The sequence below is a fragment of the Lactuca serriola genome, chromosome 5, assembly GCF_051521515.1.
Source record: "Lactuca serriola cultivar US96UC23 chromosome 5, Lser_US96UC23_V15, whole genome shotgun sequence".
NCBI classification, from domain to species: Eukaryota; Viridiplantae; Streptophyta; class Magnoliopsida; order Asterales; family Asteraceae; genus Lactuca; species Lactuca serriola.
In genome coordinates this window covers 67,384,682-67,399,256 of record NC_136412.1, presented here as the reverse complement: position 1 = coordinate 67,399,256, position 14,575 = coordinate 67,384,682, and the positions used below count along the sequence as shown (strand labels likewise).

Sequence of the window (14,575 nt, the reverse complement as noted above, 5' to 3'; positions counted from 1 at the left end):
TGAGATTCCACTTCCTCTCTGTTTCTAAACTTGGGTGTGGCAAAGAACTCAATGCAAAATTATTTGTACACCGGATCTTGAAGATAGAACAATAGTCACTAACCTATGGATGTCAAGCTAACTACACAATTATCAAATACATTAGTGAGATTGCGTGTCAGCCCTTCTTCAAGTTTGCTTCCCTAATCCATTCTTAATTTAATACTACTGGCACATGCATTTCTTTTACCTGTGACCATGCCAATTTGTTTCTCCATTATACCAATACCTCGGGTTCCACTACTTTGGAAATTCGATACCATATGAATTACGAGGGTTTCTTGGATTTCCTTGCAGTTTATTAGCTCTTTTAGGCTCCATCCTGCAAAATCAAACAACAAAATCGAACCACCAAGCACAAATAAGAAAAACGGGAATAATTTTGCTCAAGGTAAATCCCCCACGTCGTGGCGTATGAATTGTTGCGATAATTCGTTCTTCAATCAGGAAATTTTGACAAATTTTCTCTGTATTCAACATAATGGTTTTGTTCAGGCTATAATATATCACCATTGGAAACTTTATTCATACCAAATAACTTTGATTTGCCTCAAATTTATTAAAAAATCAACTCTAACTACCAAATTGGTCTTATGTGCACAGTAATCTAGCACTAACTAAGTGATTCCGAGTAGAAAGAACATACCTTTAGTTGAAGAAATCACAAAAAATTGATGGATTTGAGAGAGTGTTTTTCGTGATGTGGAGAGAAACAACGTAGAGTGTGCTTTGTTTTGGTAAAAAGGTGATTCTAATTTTGCCTTTCAAGGTTAAAAATAAATTACTGTGTTAAAAATAAGTTACTGGCATTTCAAAAAAAACTCGATATGAAATTTGCTTTGAAAATATAGGATTTTCTAGTTGCCCATCACTTAAGAACAACTCCTCAACGCTGTGGCCACTGGGTACACCAAAAAAAATCTTTTTTTTCTTAGAATCACCACACCTTACTCGTATGTATTGCTTGCCTAACAACAAAAATAATAATATGATCATAAAAGAGAGAAAATCCTAACTTAAACAAACTAAAAATAAAAACTAACTTAAAAATTAAAAGGAAATGAAAACACAAACTACGGGTTCCTCCCATAAGCGCTTCTTTTTGTGGAGTCATGAGTTAGACTCCTTCCTGCTCTACATTGTAGCGGCCATCCCAAGATTATATTTTCACCTTCTTTTTACTCTCTTGGCATCCTTTCTTCATAATGCTTAACCCAATTGCCATTTACTTTGAAGGTCATGCCATCATCCTTAATCAGCTCTATGGCTCCGTGTGGGAATACTTCTTTCACTACAAAAGTCCTATACCACATTGTCTTCAATTCCCTGTGAAAAAGCTTCATTCGCGAATTGAAAAGTAAGGCTTTTTGATACGCTTCAAACTCTTTGGTCTCTCTTAGCCGAACATCATGGAACTTCTTTGTTTTGTCCTTGTACATTAGTGATTTGGTGTACCATTTGTTTCTCAACTCATCCAGGGCATACAGATGCATCAAACGATTGGAACACAATTCAGCTATTTCAAATTTGCAAGTCCTCAAACCCCAATAAGCCTTGTGTTCAATTTTGAATGGTAAATGACAATGTTTTCCAAAAACTAGCCAATAAGGGGTAGTACCAATTTGTGTTTTCAAAGTAGTTCAAAATAACTACAATGCATCATCGACATTTTCAAACCATTCTTTTTTATTTGTTCCAATTGATTGGTTTTCCCACTTCTTTTAGGGTGATAAGGTGTTGCAAACCTGCAATGTACACCAAATTTGAACACCTTTGCAAGCTGATCATTGCAACAATGGGTACCCCCATCACTTATTAAAGCTCTAGGCATACCAAAACAAGAAAACAACATTTTAAGGAATTTAATGACAACATTTGTGTCATTAATTGGTAAAGCTTGCACTTGCAGCCACTCCAACATGTAATTAACCGCAACTAAAATATACTTTTTACCACAAGATGCCGGAAATGGACCCATGAAATCAATACCCTAAATATTGAAGACTTCACAAACTTGGATGCTATTTTTGGGCATCTCATTTCGAGATGAAATATTGCCCGATCTTTGGCAAGAATCGCACTCTTTCACAAACGTAGTAGCATCATTGAAAATCAAAGGCAAATAAACTTTCGTGTTAAAAATCTTTTTAGCCATGTATTGGGCCCCATGATGTCCTCCAGTTGGCCACTATGAAAATGTTTCAAAATGTCATTTTCCTCTTATCCAAACACACACCGCCTCATGATTCCATCAGGACAACTTCTGAATAGGTATGGCTCATCCCAGAAATAATATTTGATTTCAAAGAAAAGCTTCTTCTTTTGTTGATGAGATAAGCCCTTTGGAAGATAACTGCTTGCCAAATAATTGAATATGTTTGCATACCATGGCTCTTCACCTATTATCACCATCACATACTCTTTTGGGAAGTTATCATCGATCTCGTCTACATTTAATTTCAAGCTTCAGATTTTCCAAATGGGAAAGATGATCAGTAACATTCTCCATTCCTTTTTTTCCCTGAGCTGGATGTCAAATTGTAGTAATAAGAGCACCCATCTATTCAACCTAGGATTTGCATCCTGCTTATTAAACAAGTACCTAATAGCAGAATGGTCAATAAAAATAGTTGTTTCGTACAAAATCAAATAGGGACGAAAGTTTTCAAATACATAACCCATAGCCAAAAGTTCTTTTCAGTAGTAGTATAATTTTTTGGGTTGGGATTAGTGTTTTGCTAGCATAATAAATTGGATGAAATTTTTTTTTCAACCTTTGAACCTAAAACGGCTCCAACTGCAAAATCACTTACGTCACACATAAGTTGAAAAGGGAGGTTCTAATTCTGTGAAACCATGATTGGGGCACTAGTCAATTTCTCTTTTAAAGTTCAAAAGCTTCAACATAATCACTAGAGAAATTAAAATCCACAAATTTTAAAATCAATTGGGTCAAAGGTCTCGTTATTTTTGAGAAATTTTTACTGAATCTATGGTAAAACCTACATGACCAAAGAAGCTTCACACCCCTTTTACGTTTTTTGGGGTGGAAATTTGGAAATGGTGTCGATCTTTTCACGATCAACCTCAATTCCTGCCTTGGAAACCTTGTGACCTAACACAATTCCGTCTTTTACCATAATTTTAAGACCCAATCAATCGATCCAAATAAGTAGTCAATGAATTGCAGGCAATCAATTAGAGTGTAGAAGGAGTAGAATGAGATTAACATCAAGCATGCACACATCTATTACACATATATGTCAGGTACACCTTGAAAAACACACATACACATACGTCACTTTAGACTGACACAGACAGCTACTATTTATAGCACACCCAGCAACACATGAGTGTACAACCACACACGCGTGTGCGGACGCACACACATGTCCGGCCGCACACAACCACACAAAAGATACAACCACCATAACTAATCCCAATACCCTAACAAGACCTTTACAAGATAGATGCCTAGCCCAAACCACTATATTATGACCTAACAATAATGTGGCACTTCTCTCAATTCAAGACCAAATTGGTCTTTTTACACTTGGCAAGCATCAAATCAAGGTTAGCCAAACATTCATAGAATGAACCAAAGAAGGAAAAATTGTCCATGAAAAATTCCATGAACTTTTCCATCATATCATGAAAAATGGCTATCATGCATCTCTGAAACATAGCTGGTGCATTGCACAATCGAAATAGCTTTCTTCTCTAAGCAAAATTTCCACTATGACATGTGAATGTTGTCTTTTCTTGGTCTTATGAATTTATTAGAATATGGAAATATCCTAAAAATCCATCTAGAAAACAAGAATAGAGGTGAGAAGATAAAAGTTTAATCATTTGATCGATAAATGGTAAAGAAAAGTGGTCTTTGAAAGTGGCATCGTTTAACTTGTGATAATTGATGCACACTCACAAACCTGTTACTGTTCAAGTTGGGATGAGGTCGTCCTTCTTGTTCACTAGCACTGTCATTCTTCCTTTCTTGGCACCACATGAATCGGACTCACCCATGGACTATTCGAAATGGAATATATGATTCCTGCATCCATCAACTTCACTATCTCATTTTTGACTACCTCTTGCATTTTGGGATTCAATCTTCTCTGAGGTTGCACTACTAGTTTTCCCCTTCTTCCAGATTGATTTTATGTGGTCAATACGAGGGACTAATGCCTTTGATGTCGGTGATATTCCAAGCAATATTGGTTTTGTGTTTTTTCAATACGTCGATCAAGCTCTCTATGTCCTTGGGATCTAGACCAGCTGCAATTATGACGGGCTTCTGGTCGTTTTTGTCCAGGAATGCATACTCCAAATGATCGGGAAAGACTTTGAACTCTGGCTTTGGGTTATGTTTAATTGCCATAGAAAGGGCATCTAATCGCCACACGGTGGTGTTTTCTTCCTTGTCGTTTGGTCGTCAGTTTTCATTTGGCCACGCCATGGCAGATTTGCTACTCCTTGGTGAGTCTTCAAATTGTTCCCAAACGTCTTCAAACCCACTTTCCTCCAGAAGTCTCTCTGGTTCTACTAAGTCGCGTTCAACATCAAACTCACTTTCTTTCAATGTCATGTATCCATCTGAATCATTATCCTTCCATCCTTCCAATTATTTTTCCTGCAATGTATCGAAAATGTCTACCGAGAAAACTGAATCATCACTTATCTTTGAATTCTTGATTTCTCTGTCAACCCCAAAGGTAATGTCATCTTCTCCAACACGAAGAGTAAGATTTGACTCCCTAATTTCCACCAAGGCCTGTGTAGTGCTAAGGAAAGGCCTTCCAAGAATGATTGGAACTTGTTTGTCTTCTTCCACGTCTGACATGAAAAAATCTGCTGGAAGAACAAACTTGTCAATTTTAACCAATAAATCCTCACATATACCTCTTGTAAAAATCACCATCTTGTGGGCTAGGTGAATAGCCATGCAAATTGGCCTTGGCTTCGAAAGATTCAATTTCTTATTGAAGGAATAGGGCATAAGATTCATGCTAGCTCCACAATCGGCAAGGTCATGGCTTGTAGCTAAATTCTTGAATTGGCATGGAAGTGTCAAACTCCATGGACCCCCCATCTTCTTTGGAAGCTTGTTGAGCATGGTGGCTGAGCAATTTTCATTTAGAACTACATTAGAATCCTCCTCCAACTTTTTTGATTTGTGAGCAAATCCTTCAAGAATTTTTTTCATATTTGGGTATATGATCCAATGCTTCAATAAAGGGAATATTGATTTGAAGCACTTTAATATGCTACAGGGACTTCTTGTAGTCCTTTTATTGTTTATCCAAATTGTCTCTGCTCGAGAATGGTAACGGTGGTTGATAGGCCAATGCTTCATTTTTCTTTTTAGAAGTTGGACATGTTGTGGTATCCTCGCCATGTCGTGACTGCTGATCAGTGGCCTTCCTTTGGTTTTCTTCTTTAGTTCCTACACTTTATCTGGCTTGGCGACACGTAATGGAACTAATAGGGTGATGATTTTACCACTCATTGTGGTCACATCCTTGATATGCACTTTCAGATTTTGTTCCATGTTGCTCGAAAGTGTGCTCGGCAACCATTCGTTGAATTGCCTCGAGATTTGACTGATTTTTTGCTCAATATTATGGATCAAAGCTTTCTTATTTCGAAGGACAGCATCAGTCTTATTCTGTCTCTTTACAGATGCAACGGAAAATTAGGCCAGCATAGCTTCAAAGTCATTCTTGTTTTCAAGAGCTAGTTGCACCTTCTAGTAAAACCTACGATCTTGTTCCTTATACTTTTCCTTTTTGGCTTTCTTATACTCGTCATATAGAATCCATTCCTTTTTCACTACTTCCAATCTTCATTATACCAATCTCCACTTGAATAGCACACTTGAACTTTCTGATTTCCATTTTGATCAAGGTCACACTCCTTTGTTAAATGTGGTCTGCCATAATTATCTCTTCCAACACGAATTGCATAGATAGATTGATCCATCTTTGTCATCCTTCGGTCCATTGATCCAACTTCGTCATCACTACAGTCATATCTTCAGAACCTCCACTTCCATCCTTGTAACCTCTTTTCTTGTCCTCTTGAGGGTTGTGATACTCCCTTAAGTTCTTGGAGAACTCTTCAATTAACTCCTTAATTGTTAATTGTTGTTGGATCCTTCTTCGTTAAGGGTCTTTGAGAGTCATGAAGTTTTCTAGTCGTCATGTTCGCCTCATCATAAAAGATTAAGAACTCTTGTTGCACACTGAGGTCATGTTGTGGGCAATTTCTAAGTAACCGCTTAAACCTCTCCCACGCTTCATAAAATGACTCACCTCCTTGTTGTTCGAAGTTAGAAATGTTTTTCATGAAATTTTCAACTTTGTATGGAGGGATGAATTGTTGCATGAATTTTAAGGAAGTTGGGCCCAAGTTATGATGGCTCAATTTGGAAGTGCTCTGAGCCAGTCCCAGTCCTTTGCCGTCCCTTTAAAAGGAAATGGAAGCATCTACAACAACAATGTTTCTCATGGGACAATAGCAAAGTTGAATTAATTTGCGATGTTTTTAAGTTCGTCTAGATTCTTGTAGGCATCTTCATGATCTTTCCCATAGAATGAAACGTCTTTGAACATAGCAAGCATGTTCCCCTTTAGCTCGAAGTTGGTGGTGTTCAGAACTTTGGGTTGCACAAGACCTGGCCCGTTATCTCGCATCCTTTTCTTGTATTCATCCATGGTCATTTGTGCAATGTCAACCATCTTTTCTTATGTTTCAATGTCTTTTTTACATTCTAAATCAATCACATACTCGCTCTCTACTTTGTTCGGTTTTTCTTTTGGCTCATCTTTTCCATTTCTCCTTTCTTTGTTGCTTTTTTCGAAAAATGGACTCGGGATGTTTCAAGCATGCTACTGTAGTAGATGAAGATGATTGGATCATAAACTAATTTCAATAAAACAAAAAATAAACGCATAAAAAGAAAAAAAAACAATTAAAACCTAAAATGTCTGAACAATGGAAACAACGTAGGCAATATTTGCCACGATATGGTTGCTGTAGGGACTGAAAGATAAAAACATAGAAATTTTAAAACAAAACATATGTAACTTTATGTGAAATAAATTCCACATAAAGGATTGAGAACAAATAGCAAACAATATTAACTAAAAGTAAGTTGTTCCCTGGCAATGGTGCCGAATATTTGATATGTATTATAAGTACTTGTTTTAAACCAACTCATCTAGACTAACCAACACAAATAGGCAGTGTACCTAATCGATTAATAGGATAGTTCAGGTAAGCCAGGTATCAAACATAGGGAATGGAAATAATAGCTAAAACTTATATACTAAAGTTATCTATGTAACTCAAGAAAATAAATTGGGGGTGTTCTAGTTTTGCAAGTCTAGAAACTTAAAAGCAATTAACATGGAAATACTTTAGACTAAAGAAGAATCAAGAAAATAGACTTTATTTCAAGATATTAAACAAACTTTCATTTAGATGCAATTTACTTACTCCTATGGTTGATTTAGTGGAAAGTGCAATGGATTATAGTGTGGTTGTTTACTGATTCCTAGATTGAATAGAATTATGATCAAAAGACGAATCCTTTAGCTTAACAAAGTCATTCATTTAGTGATCAAGTGAACCAATTAATAAGAAAAAAAGTGTGAAGTTCGAACTCTGGAAGACTTGTAGTTTGATTGATATAAATCATTTAGAAACATCAATATAATATATGATTGTTATTCATCTATTACTAACTTTCATATCAATTTACCAAAATTTCTATTCAACCCTAGGTTTTTGGTCAAAACACTAGTCCTATAAGCTTGTTACTCACAAAATCAAAAAATTCAAGCCAACCAAGAAAGATAGTTCATCACATTTCAAATAAACTCGGTAATAAACAGAAAAGAAGTTGTCATTAAAATAAAAGGTTTTTTTTAACAAGCAACCATAATAAATAAGCAACCAACTATAATCCAAATCAACTCAATCAACCTATAGTATGTGAGATCATCTATTCTTAAAGAAATTTAGGGCATTTAGCCCATTACTACTAAAAACAAACAAGTAAGAATGAAAATCACTTTGATAAACATGATTAAATCAACACAGTATAGTAGTTGAGAGTAATTTTGCCTTTAGATCTCTTCAAAATCAATTGTCACAGCTATCATTTTCAGCTCGAAAATTCTTTTTTCATGTAAACATCAACTCTTGTAAGACTTGTAATCTAAGTGGATATCATATTCTCTGCTCAATCAAAAACATCCATTCGAATCAAAACTCCTGAGTGAAGTCCAAAACCTAACTAAATACATCTCATATACTCAACTATGGGTTTGAAACCCTAATAACCCGGTTCAAACTTAGTATGGAGTAGGATCCTCTTACTGGGTCTAATGGGCCAGTAAACCTTTCATTTGATGATTTGGGGCTAAAGAGCCCCATTTGGGCTCTAATTGGACTCACATTCGTTAAACCATGGCATTTGGGCCTTATTGGGCCTAAAATGTCTCACCTTGTTATCATGGGCCATGATGGGCCGTGAACCACTCTATTGAACCATGATGCGCCGTAAACCCATCTTTTCAATGTAAATGGATCGTAACGGCCCAATGGGCCAAAAATTCTCAACTTGGGCCTCATAATGTCGAATATAAGCAAGCCTGACCCAAAGCTTTTCCCTTCACTTTTCCTTCCTCTCATTCTTGGCCATGTAAAAAAAAACTTACAAATTGAGTGCCACTTCATGTTTTCTAGTGGGTTCCTATGCACATTACCTAACAAATATTTAGGATGACTCATATATCCATGCACATCACATCCTATCCATCTCTTCATCCTTCTATCCTTCTCTCTTCAAATTCTCGGCCTCCCAACTCACCATCTCAACTTCATTTTTCACTTCTAAATCCTCTCAAGAACTTCCTACTGTTTTCTCTAAAAATCAACAGTTGGTAGGTGCTTTCAAGGTTTCCTTCAAAGATCATCATTCATTTGGTAAGCTACTCTTTAAGCTTGATGATTTACTTCATATACATGATGATCTTACTTCCCTTAACACTTCATTTCAAGATCCATGCTCCTGAACTTCATAGATCTCGAAAATCTCTTCAAGGAAGCTTGTTAAAGCTGAAAACCTCTTCAATCTTCATCAAAAACCGAAACGTTCAAAGCAATGTGAGTTCATACCACTATTTTCGGTTTTTACTATGTTCTGGGGGAGAATACAAGTTGTTTTGTGTAGATCTATGTGTGTATGCATGATTTTGTGTGTTTTTCATGATATATGTGTGATTATGTGTTATAAACTTTATCAACTTGAAGATCTACTAAAATGTGATGCTCTTTGTAGAACATAAAACTCATTTCCACTTATTATGCAAAGAAAAGGTTTTAAAATACATCAAAGTTACTCAAAACTAAGAAAATTGCATAAGAGGGCCAAAAGTGACAAAATAACCAAAAATGGGGTATTTTTATGTAACTCACGGTTTTTAAGGGTTCAAAAAGGATTATTTTTGCTAAATATGGATATTTATGGCATTTGGGACCCTACAAGGACTAAAAATGAATTTTTTTTCACAATTGGGCTTTATTTGGGCTTCTCACGGCCTTGGGCCAAAATTGTAACTTTTTGGGCTTTTGTGGGCTTAAGTGTAATTTTCAACATAGTTGTGCCAAAAATGTAAATTTTTGGTAAGAAAAATTAAAATAATGAATTTGTTAGAACTTGGGCCAAAAGGATAAAATTATTTATAAATTGGCCAAGATTGCACATTTTCATAAAAATCAAGCCAAAATGATATTTTGACAAAAGGGAGTTAAAATTGTTACTTTTACTAAAACTAGCCTTAAATGCAAGTTTTGTCCTTAAAAGGGCCCTAAAATGTTATTTTTACCAAAAAGGTGCCCTAATTGTAAATTTCGGATTTAGGACCAAGGATGTCATTTTACAAAAAAAGTGGGCTTTTCAGGTCAATTTGCTAACCAACGAAGCTTATATAATCTACGTAATAAACTACAGATAAATTGCGTCATTCTTACCTTTATTGGGCATGAAATTAATTTACATGCTTAATGGGCCTTAGTAGTCCACTTACGTGTTTATTGGGTCTGGGATACTCCTTATATGCTTATTGGGGCTGGAAATAAAATACATGCTAAATGGGCCTTAGTTGTCCTTTTACATATATATTGGGCTCTGTATATATATATATATATATATATATATATATATATATATATATATATATATATATATTCTCATTCCTTTTGAGCCTGGAAATAATTTACATGCTTAGTGGGCCTTAGTTGTCCACTTGCATGTTCATTGGGCCTGGAATATACCTTATATGTTTCTTTTCGCGTAAATTCGATTAAGGATCTAGTGAGACTTGTCGGTTGAAACCTATTGAGTATACAATAGTAGCTTATAGTTATAACCAGAGTCTCCTGGAGGGAGAGCGGGAGTTTGAGTATAGATCTATATAGGGGTGACACCCCACACCTGAGCTGTTCACTACAGTTAGACTAGGCCAGTCTAGGATGACAAAAACCTTACCTTATTCTGCTGGCATCTGGAAAAACGCCAACACAGGCAAAATTGTGACTATCTAGTATGGTTATAACGACTCACTTAGAGGAATCAACGTTATAAAATTTATGGGAAACCATTCTCTTTTCTTTTTGGATAACACGGTAACATACTCGCACTGTTACTCAACTTCGAGGGTTGAGATGCCAACATTCTCTTTCGCAGACAACATCAGGTTGTTTGGGGTTATTTTCTTTATATTCTCTTTGTCATTCTCTCCGTACTCTCTTTGCATTCTAGCAAACATTAGCACAGATGCATTAATACAAGATCGGACACAAACATATCAAATTGTTTTTTAGAAAATATCGGATTGTCTGGTGTTTACAAAGTAATACAAATCATTTTCACAAACATGCTTATGAAATCACCAACATTTTTATGTTGACCTTTTAAATTAACTTGTATTCTCAGGAAACCGTTGAGTAGGTTCGGCAGAAAGAATTCATGGATAATTTGATATATTTTGTTTCAGTATACTTTGACTATTTTGGCATGTAATATTGAAATACAATATTTGATGTAAACCAATAATAATTGTAATATTGCATGGGTGATTATGATGATGTTATGTTTCAAGTATATACTCTGTGATGATACTACAAGAATGAAGTCACCCAAGCCCACGGACGTTTCCGCCATCTGGTTCGGGGGTGTGACATCAAGCTTCAAAACAATTTATGCACTCCAAAACCTCTGAGGGAAGTTTTTGGCCTCAAAAGGTCGTCAAAAACTTGCAACATAAGTTAGGGTTAAGAGCCAAAAAGTCAAATATATAGTTTCCAAAAATCACATCCCATGTCATGGCAAATAGGCACCACGGCGTGGCGACTTCTTAAAACGCGTATCCAGAAAAGCATCTTTAGATTGTGAAAAACCAACACGCCATAGTGTGGCTAAGAATCCCCACACCACATTCTTCGGATTTCTTGATATCTTTTGACTTCAATTGACTTGGTCCGAAATTGTATCTTCGAGGTCTGCAATTGCTTCCTATTCATACTAAGCATGTCTTCATTGCTACAGAACATAATTTAAACAAATTATGTACCTTTTGTCCTATAATGACCATAATTGTAGCAACAGAGTATTAAGAAAATACACAAAATATATGATTAAATATGAACATGTCAATAACTTATAACTAATTCTCCTATAAATACAAGACTTCTATTTATCTTTGTTTAGCCAATTAAATTGGAAAGAATCAACGGACATTCCCTTTAACCACGTGCAAATTGACTTCGCTTTTCACTTGTTGCTCAATCCTAGTCCAGCATAACAATAAAAACAAAAAAGTACTTGCCCAAATATCAAGACACAAGATGATCATCAAGATGTTAGATAGTAAGCAATATTTTAAGCACTTGTCAAGATGTTCAAATAAGATAGAAAATATGTAATGACCTGAATTTCTATCATCTAATTAACAAGGGAATTATCAGAGTTTTCTAACAAGTGTGGAATTCTATTAAAATTGAAACACTCTACATTCCAGGTTACATTCGGGTTTACAATGAAAAAAACATGTCCTAAACTACTCCTAAACTAGGTCCTTATGCTCTTGCCTTCTTTGCATACACCGGCTACTACTTTAACCTGTAAAAAACATGAAACATCTACTACATTAGATCACATACCTGATGATTTATATTCTTATCTATTTTCATTTCATCCATTCTTTTTTTCTTATCTCTTCTTTCTCTTACTCTGCAATCTAACTCGTTCTATAATAGGATACACTAATATTCTTTCTTCTTTCATCAATATGCTTTACTCTTCTCTAATATTTATTTTTACTCTTTCCCATCTCTTACTCTTTCTTAACCTCTTCTCAAGCTCTTATCATGCTCTACACTTACTCCATCTTCTCTTCTTTGACCTATCGCTTCTCTACTATGTCTCTAGTTTTCTCTATCCCTTCTCTACCCTATATCTTTTCTGCTCTAACTCTTCTCTACTTTGTCTCTTCTAGAATGCCTCGGCATCCTGTTCTTTTCTAGCCCAACGGTCATATCTTTTCTACCTTCTAAGGGACACAACATCCCATTACCTTATTGGGTACACTCATTCGGTCTCACTCTTTTCTCTAGTGATCCATCTTGGATCCTTAAGATTTCTTCTTCTCTTGAATCCCTCATGGATTCCTTACTCTTAATTAATCTTAGATTACATCTAAGCTCTCAAAAGAACTCTCTTTCCTTATTCCATTCATGAAACCTTTCTCTACCTCTTATCTAGCAATAAATATTCTTATTTCCATAGGAATCATCTATCTATATTCCTAAGGAATCTTCATCTCATTCCCTAAGGAATCGTCAATCTCCACTTTTCTGTCTCTATTATATGAACCATTACGAAATCTTTTTTCCAATGGACATTCTATAACTTTATCTCATGAAGATATATTCTATTACACATCTAGTACTTATCTCATTAAGTACTTCATCTTTAACTGTGTCTATAATCCTATTATATTTTTCATCCGCATATCGCAAATATTACTCACAATCCCATTACTATCTATATATGATTTCATACTCTTTTAAATGATTATGCTGCATATAATCATAATTCATTTATTTCTACATCTCTTAGATATTTAACAAATACTCTTGTCATCTTTTACCATACTTACTCTAGGTATACATACATGCTTAGGTACACGTTTCTAGACGTATACCTCATGCATACTCTAAATACACACATGCTCTCATTCATGATCTTAATGTATATTCATTGTCTATCTTCATCTTATAACTCAAGGAAATTTACGTAGCACCTCAAGTCCCAACATACATGCACACACACACACACACACACACACACACATATATATATATATATATATATATATATATATATATATATATACACACACACACACACACATTACCTAATAAAAATGTCATTAAGTGTCAAGTGACACCTTTCTAGAGTATGATTCAAATGATGTCATGTGGCATCTTTAAAAATTTATCCATGTTTAATACTTAAAAAAATATAAATATCAATATTCAGATTTTGAATTTTAATATATATATATATATATATATATATATATATATATATATATATATATATATATTCAAAATTTTCAAAAGGTAGTTATCATTACCTATTATGTTACTTTATCCTATTTTTACATTATTATATTTGATTGGTTATTCTTCATTTTACAAACATAGATAATCAGGGTGATGAGGATTACGAAGCCAACATAGATAATCAGGGTGATGAGGATTAACATAACCAGAAGGTTGTTTCATGTAGAATTTCTTAGAGAGGTTACCATGAAGGAATGCATTTTTAACATCAAGCTGATGAATGATCCAATATCGCGAGATAACAATGCTTAAACTCGTACGAATAGTGGCATGTTTGATGACGTGACTGAATATGACATCAACATCAAGGCCAGGATGCTGAAAAAAACCCTAAGGAACAAGGTGACCATTATGGTGATCTAGACGACCACGGATATCAAATTTGTGGAAATATAGCCAAATACAACCAAAAATGTTGGCATTGGGAGCAGGTGGGATAATATCCCTGTAACAGCCCGGAATTCCAGGTAGTGTTATATTTATGATTTTGGGTGTTTTAAGAGGGGACTCGGCGAGTTGGAGCTCAGACTCGCCGAGTAGGATCGCGGATCTGGTCGCGGGTTCGCGACTGGACTCGGCGAGTCCGGATATGGACTCGGCGAGTCTACGCTGTTTAGCGAAACCCTAACCGTCCAGGTTTGGGACATATATCAGTGGCCTTATGGCCGTCATTGTTCATCCTAGTCCTTTGAGAGAAACCCTAATTCGGTTGTGAGCATCTGGAGCAAGATAGAAGACCATTATTGATCTTGGAAGTGTTATTTTGCAAGGAGGAGGAGGCTTGGTTAAGGGAACAACAAGAGAAGCCACATTCTGAGGATTGGGGACACAGAGCAAC

The 14,575-nt window shown here is 35.5% G+C and overlaps 2 protein-coding genes and 1 non-coding gene across 3 annotated transcripts; 1 reads left to right on the top strand and 2 right to left on the bottom strand.

Moving 5' to 3' along the window:
• Positions 1-1,217: 1,217 nt before the first annotated feature.
• On the bottom strand, positions 1,218-1,848 carry LOC145049572 (uncharacterized). Its single transcript, XM_078997957.1, has 2 exons — positions 1,785-1,848; positions 1,218-1,636 (listed from the first exon to the last, which is right to left on the bottom strand). The coding sequence occupies exons 1-2, from the start codon at positions 1,846-1,848 to the stop codon at positions 1,218-1,220; spliced, it is 483 nt and encodes a 160-aa protein (XP_078854083.1).
• Positions 1,849-4,663: 2,815 nt separating this feature from the next.
• LOC145049571 (uncharacterized) lies at positions 4,664-5,437 on the bottom strand. The gene has a single exon (XM_078997956.1). The coding sequence runs from the start codon at positions 5,435-5,437 to the stop codon at positions 4,664-4,666; it is 774 nt and encodes a 257-aa protein (XP_078854082.1).
• An 849-nt stretch (positions 5,438-6,286) lies between these two features.
• Positions 6,287-6,393, top strand: LOC145055881 (small nucleolar RNA R71). The gene has a single exon (XR_013685429.1). It is a non-coding gene; the product is annotated as a small nucleolar RNA R71 (small nucleolar RNA).
• The last annotated feature ends 8,182 nt before the right edge of the window (positions 6,394-14,575 follow it).

What these genes read in the sequence shown, in the direction of transcription:
- LOC145049572 (XM_078997957.1), bottom strand. Translation starts at nt 1,848, where the DNA reads ATGGGGGTACCCATTGTTGCAATGATCAGCTTGCAAAGGTGTTCAAAT. An exon ending in AAATTTGGTGTACATTGCAG is followed by an intron (nt 1,637 to 1,784) that starts GTTTGCAACACC and finishes CTTATTGGCTAG; the next exon opens with TTTTTGGAAAACATTGTCAT.
- LOC145049571 (XM_078997956.1), bottom strand. Translation starts at nt 5,437, where the DNA reads ATGGCGAGGATACCACAACATGTCCAACTTCTAAAAAGAAAAATGAAG.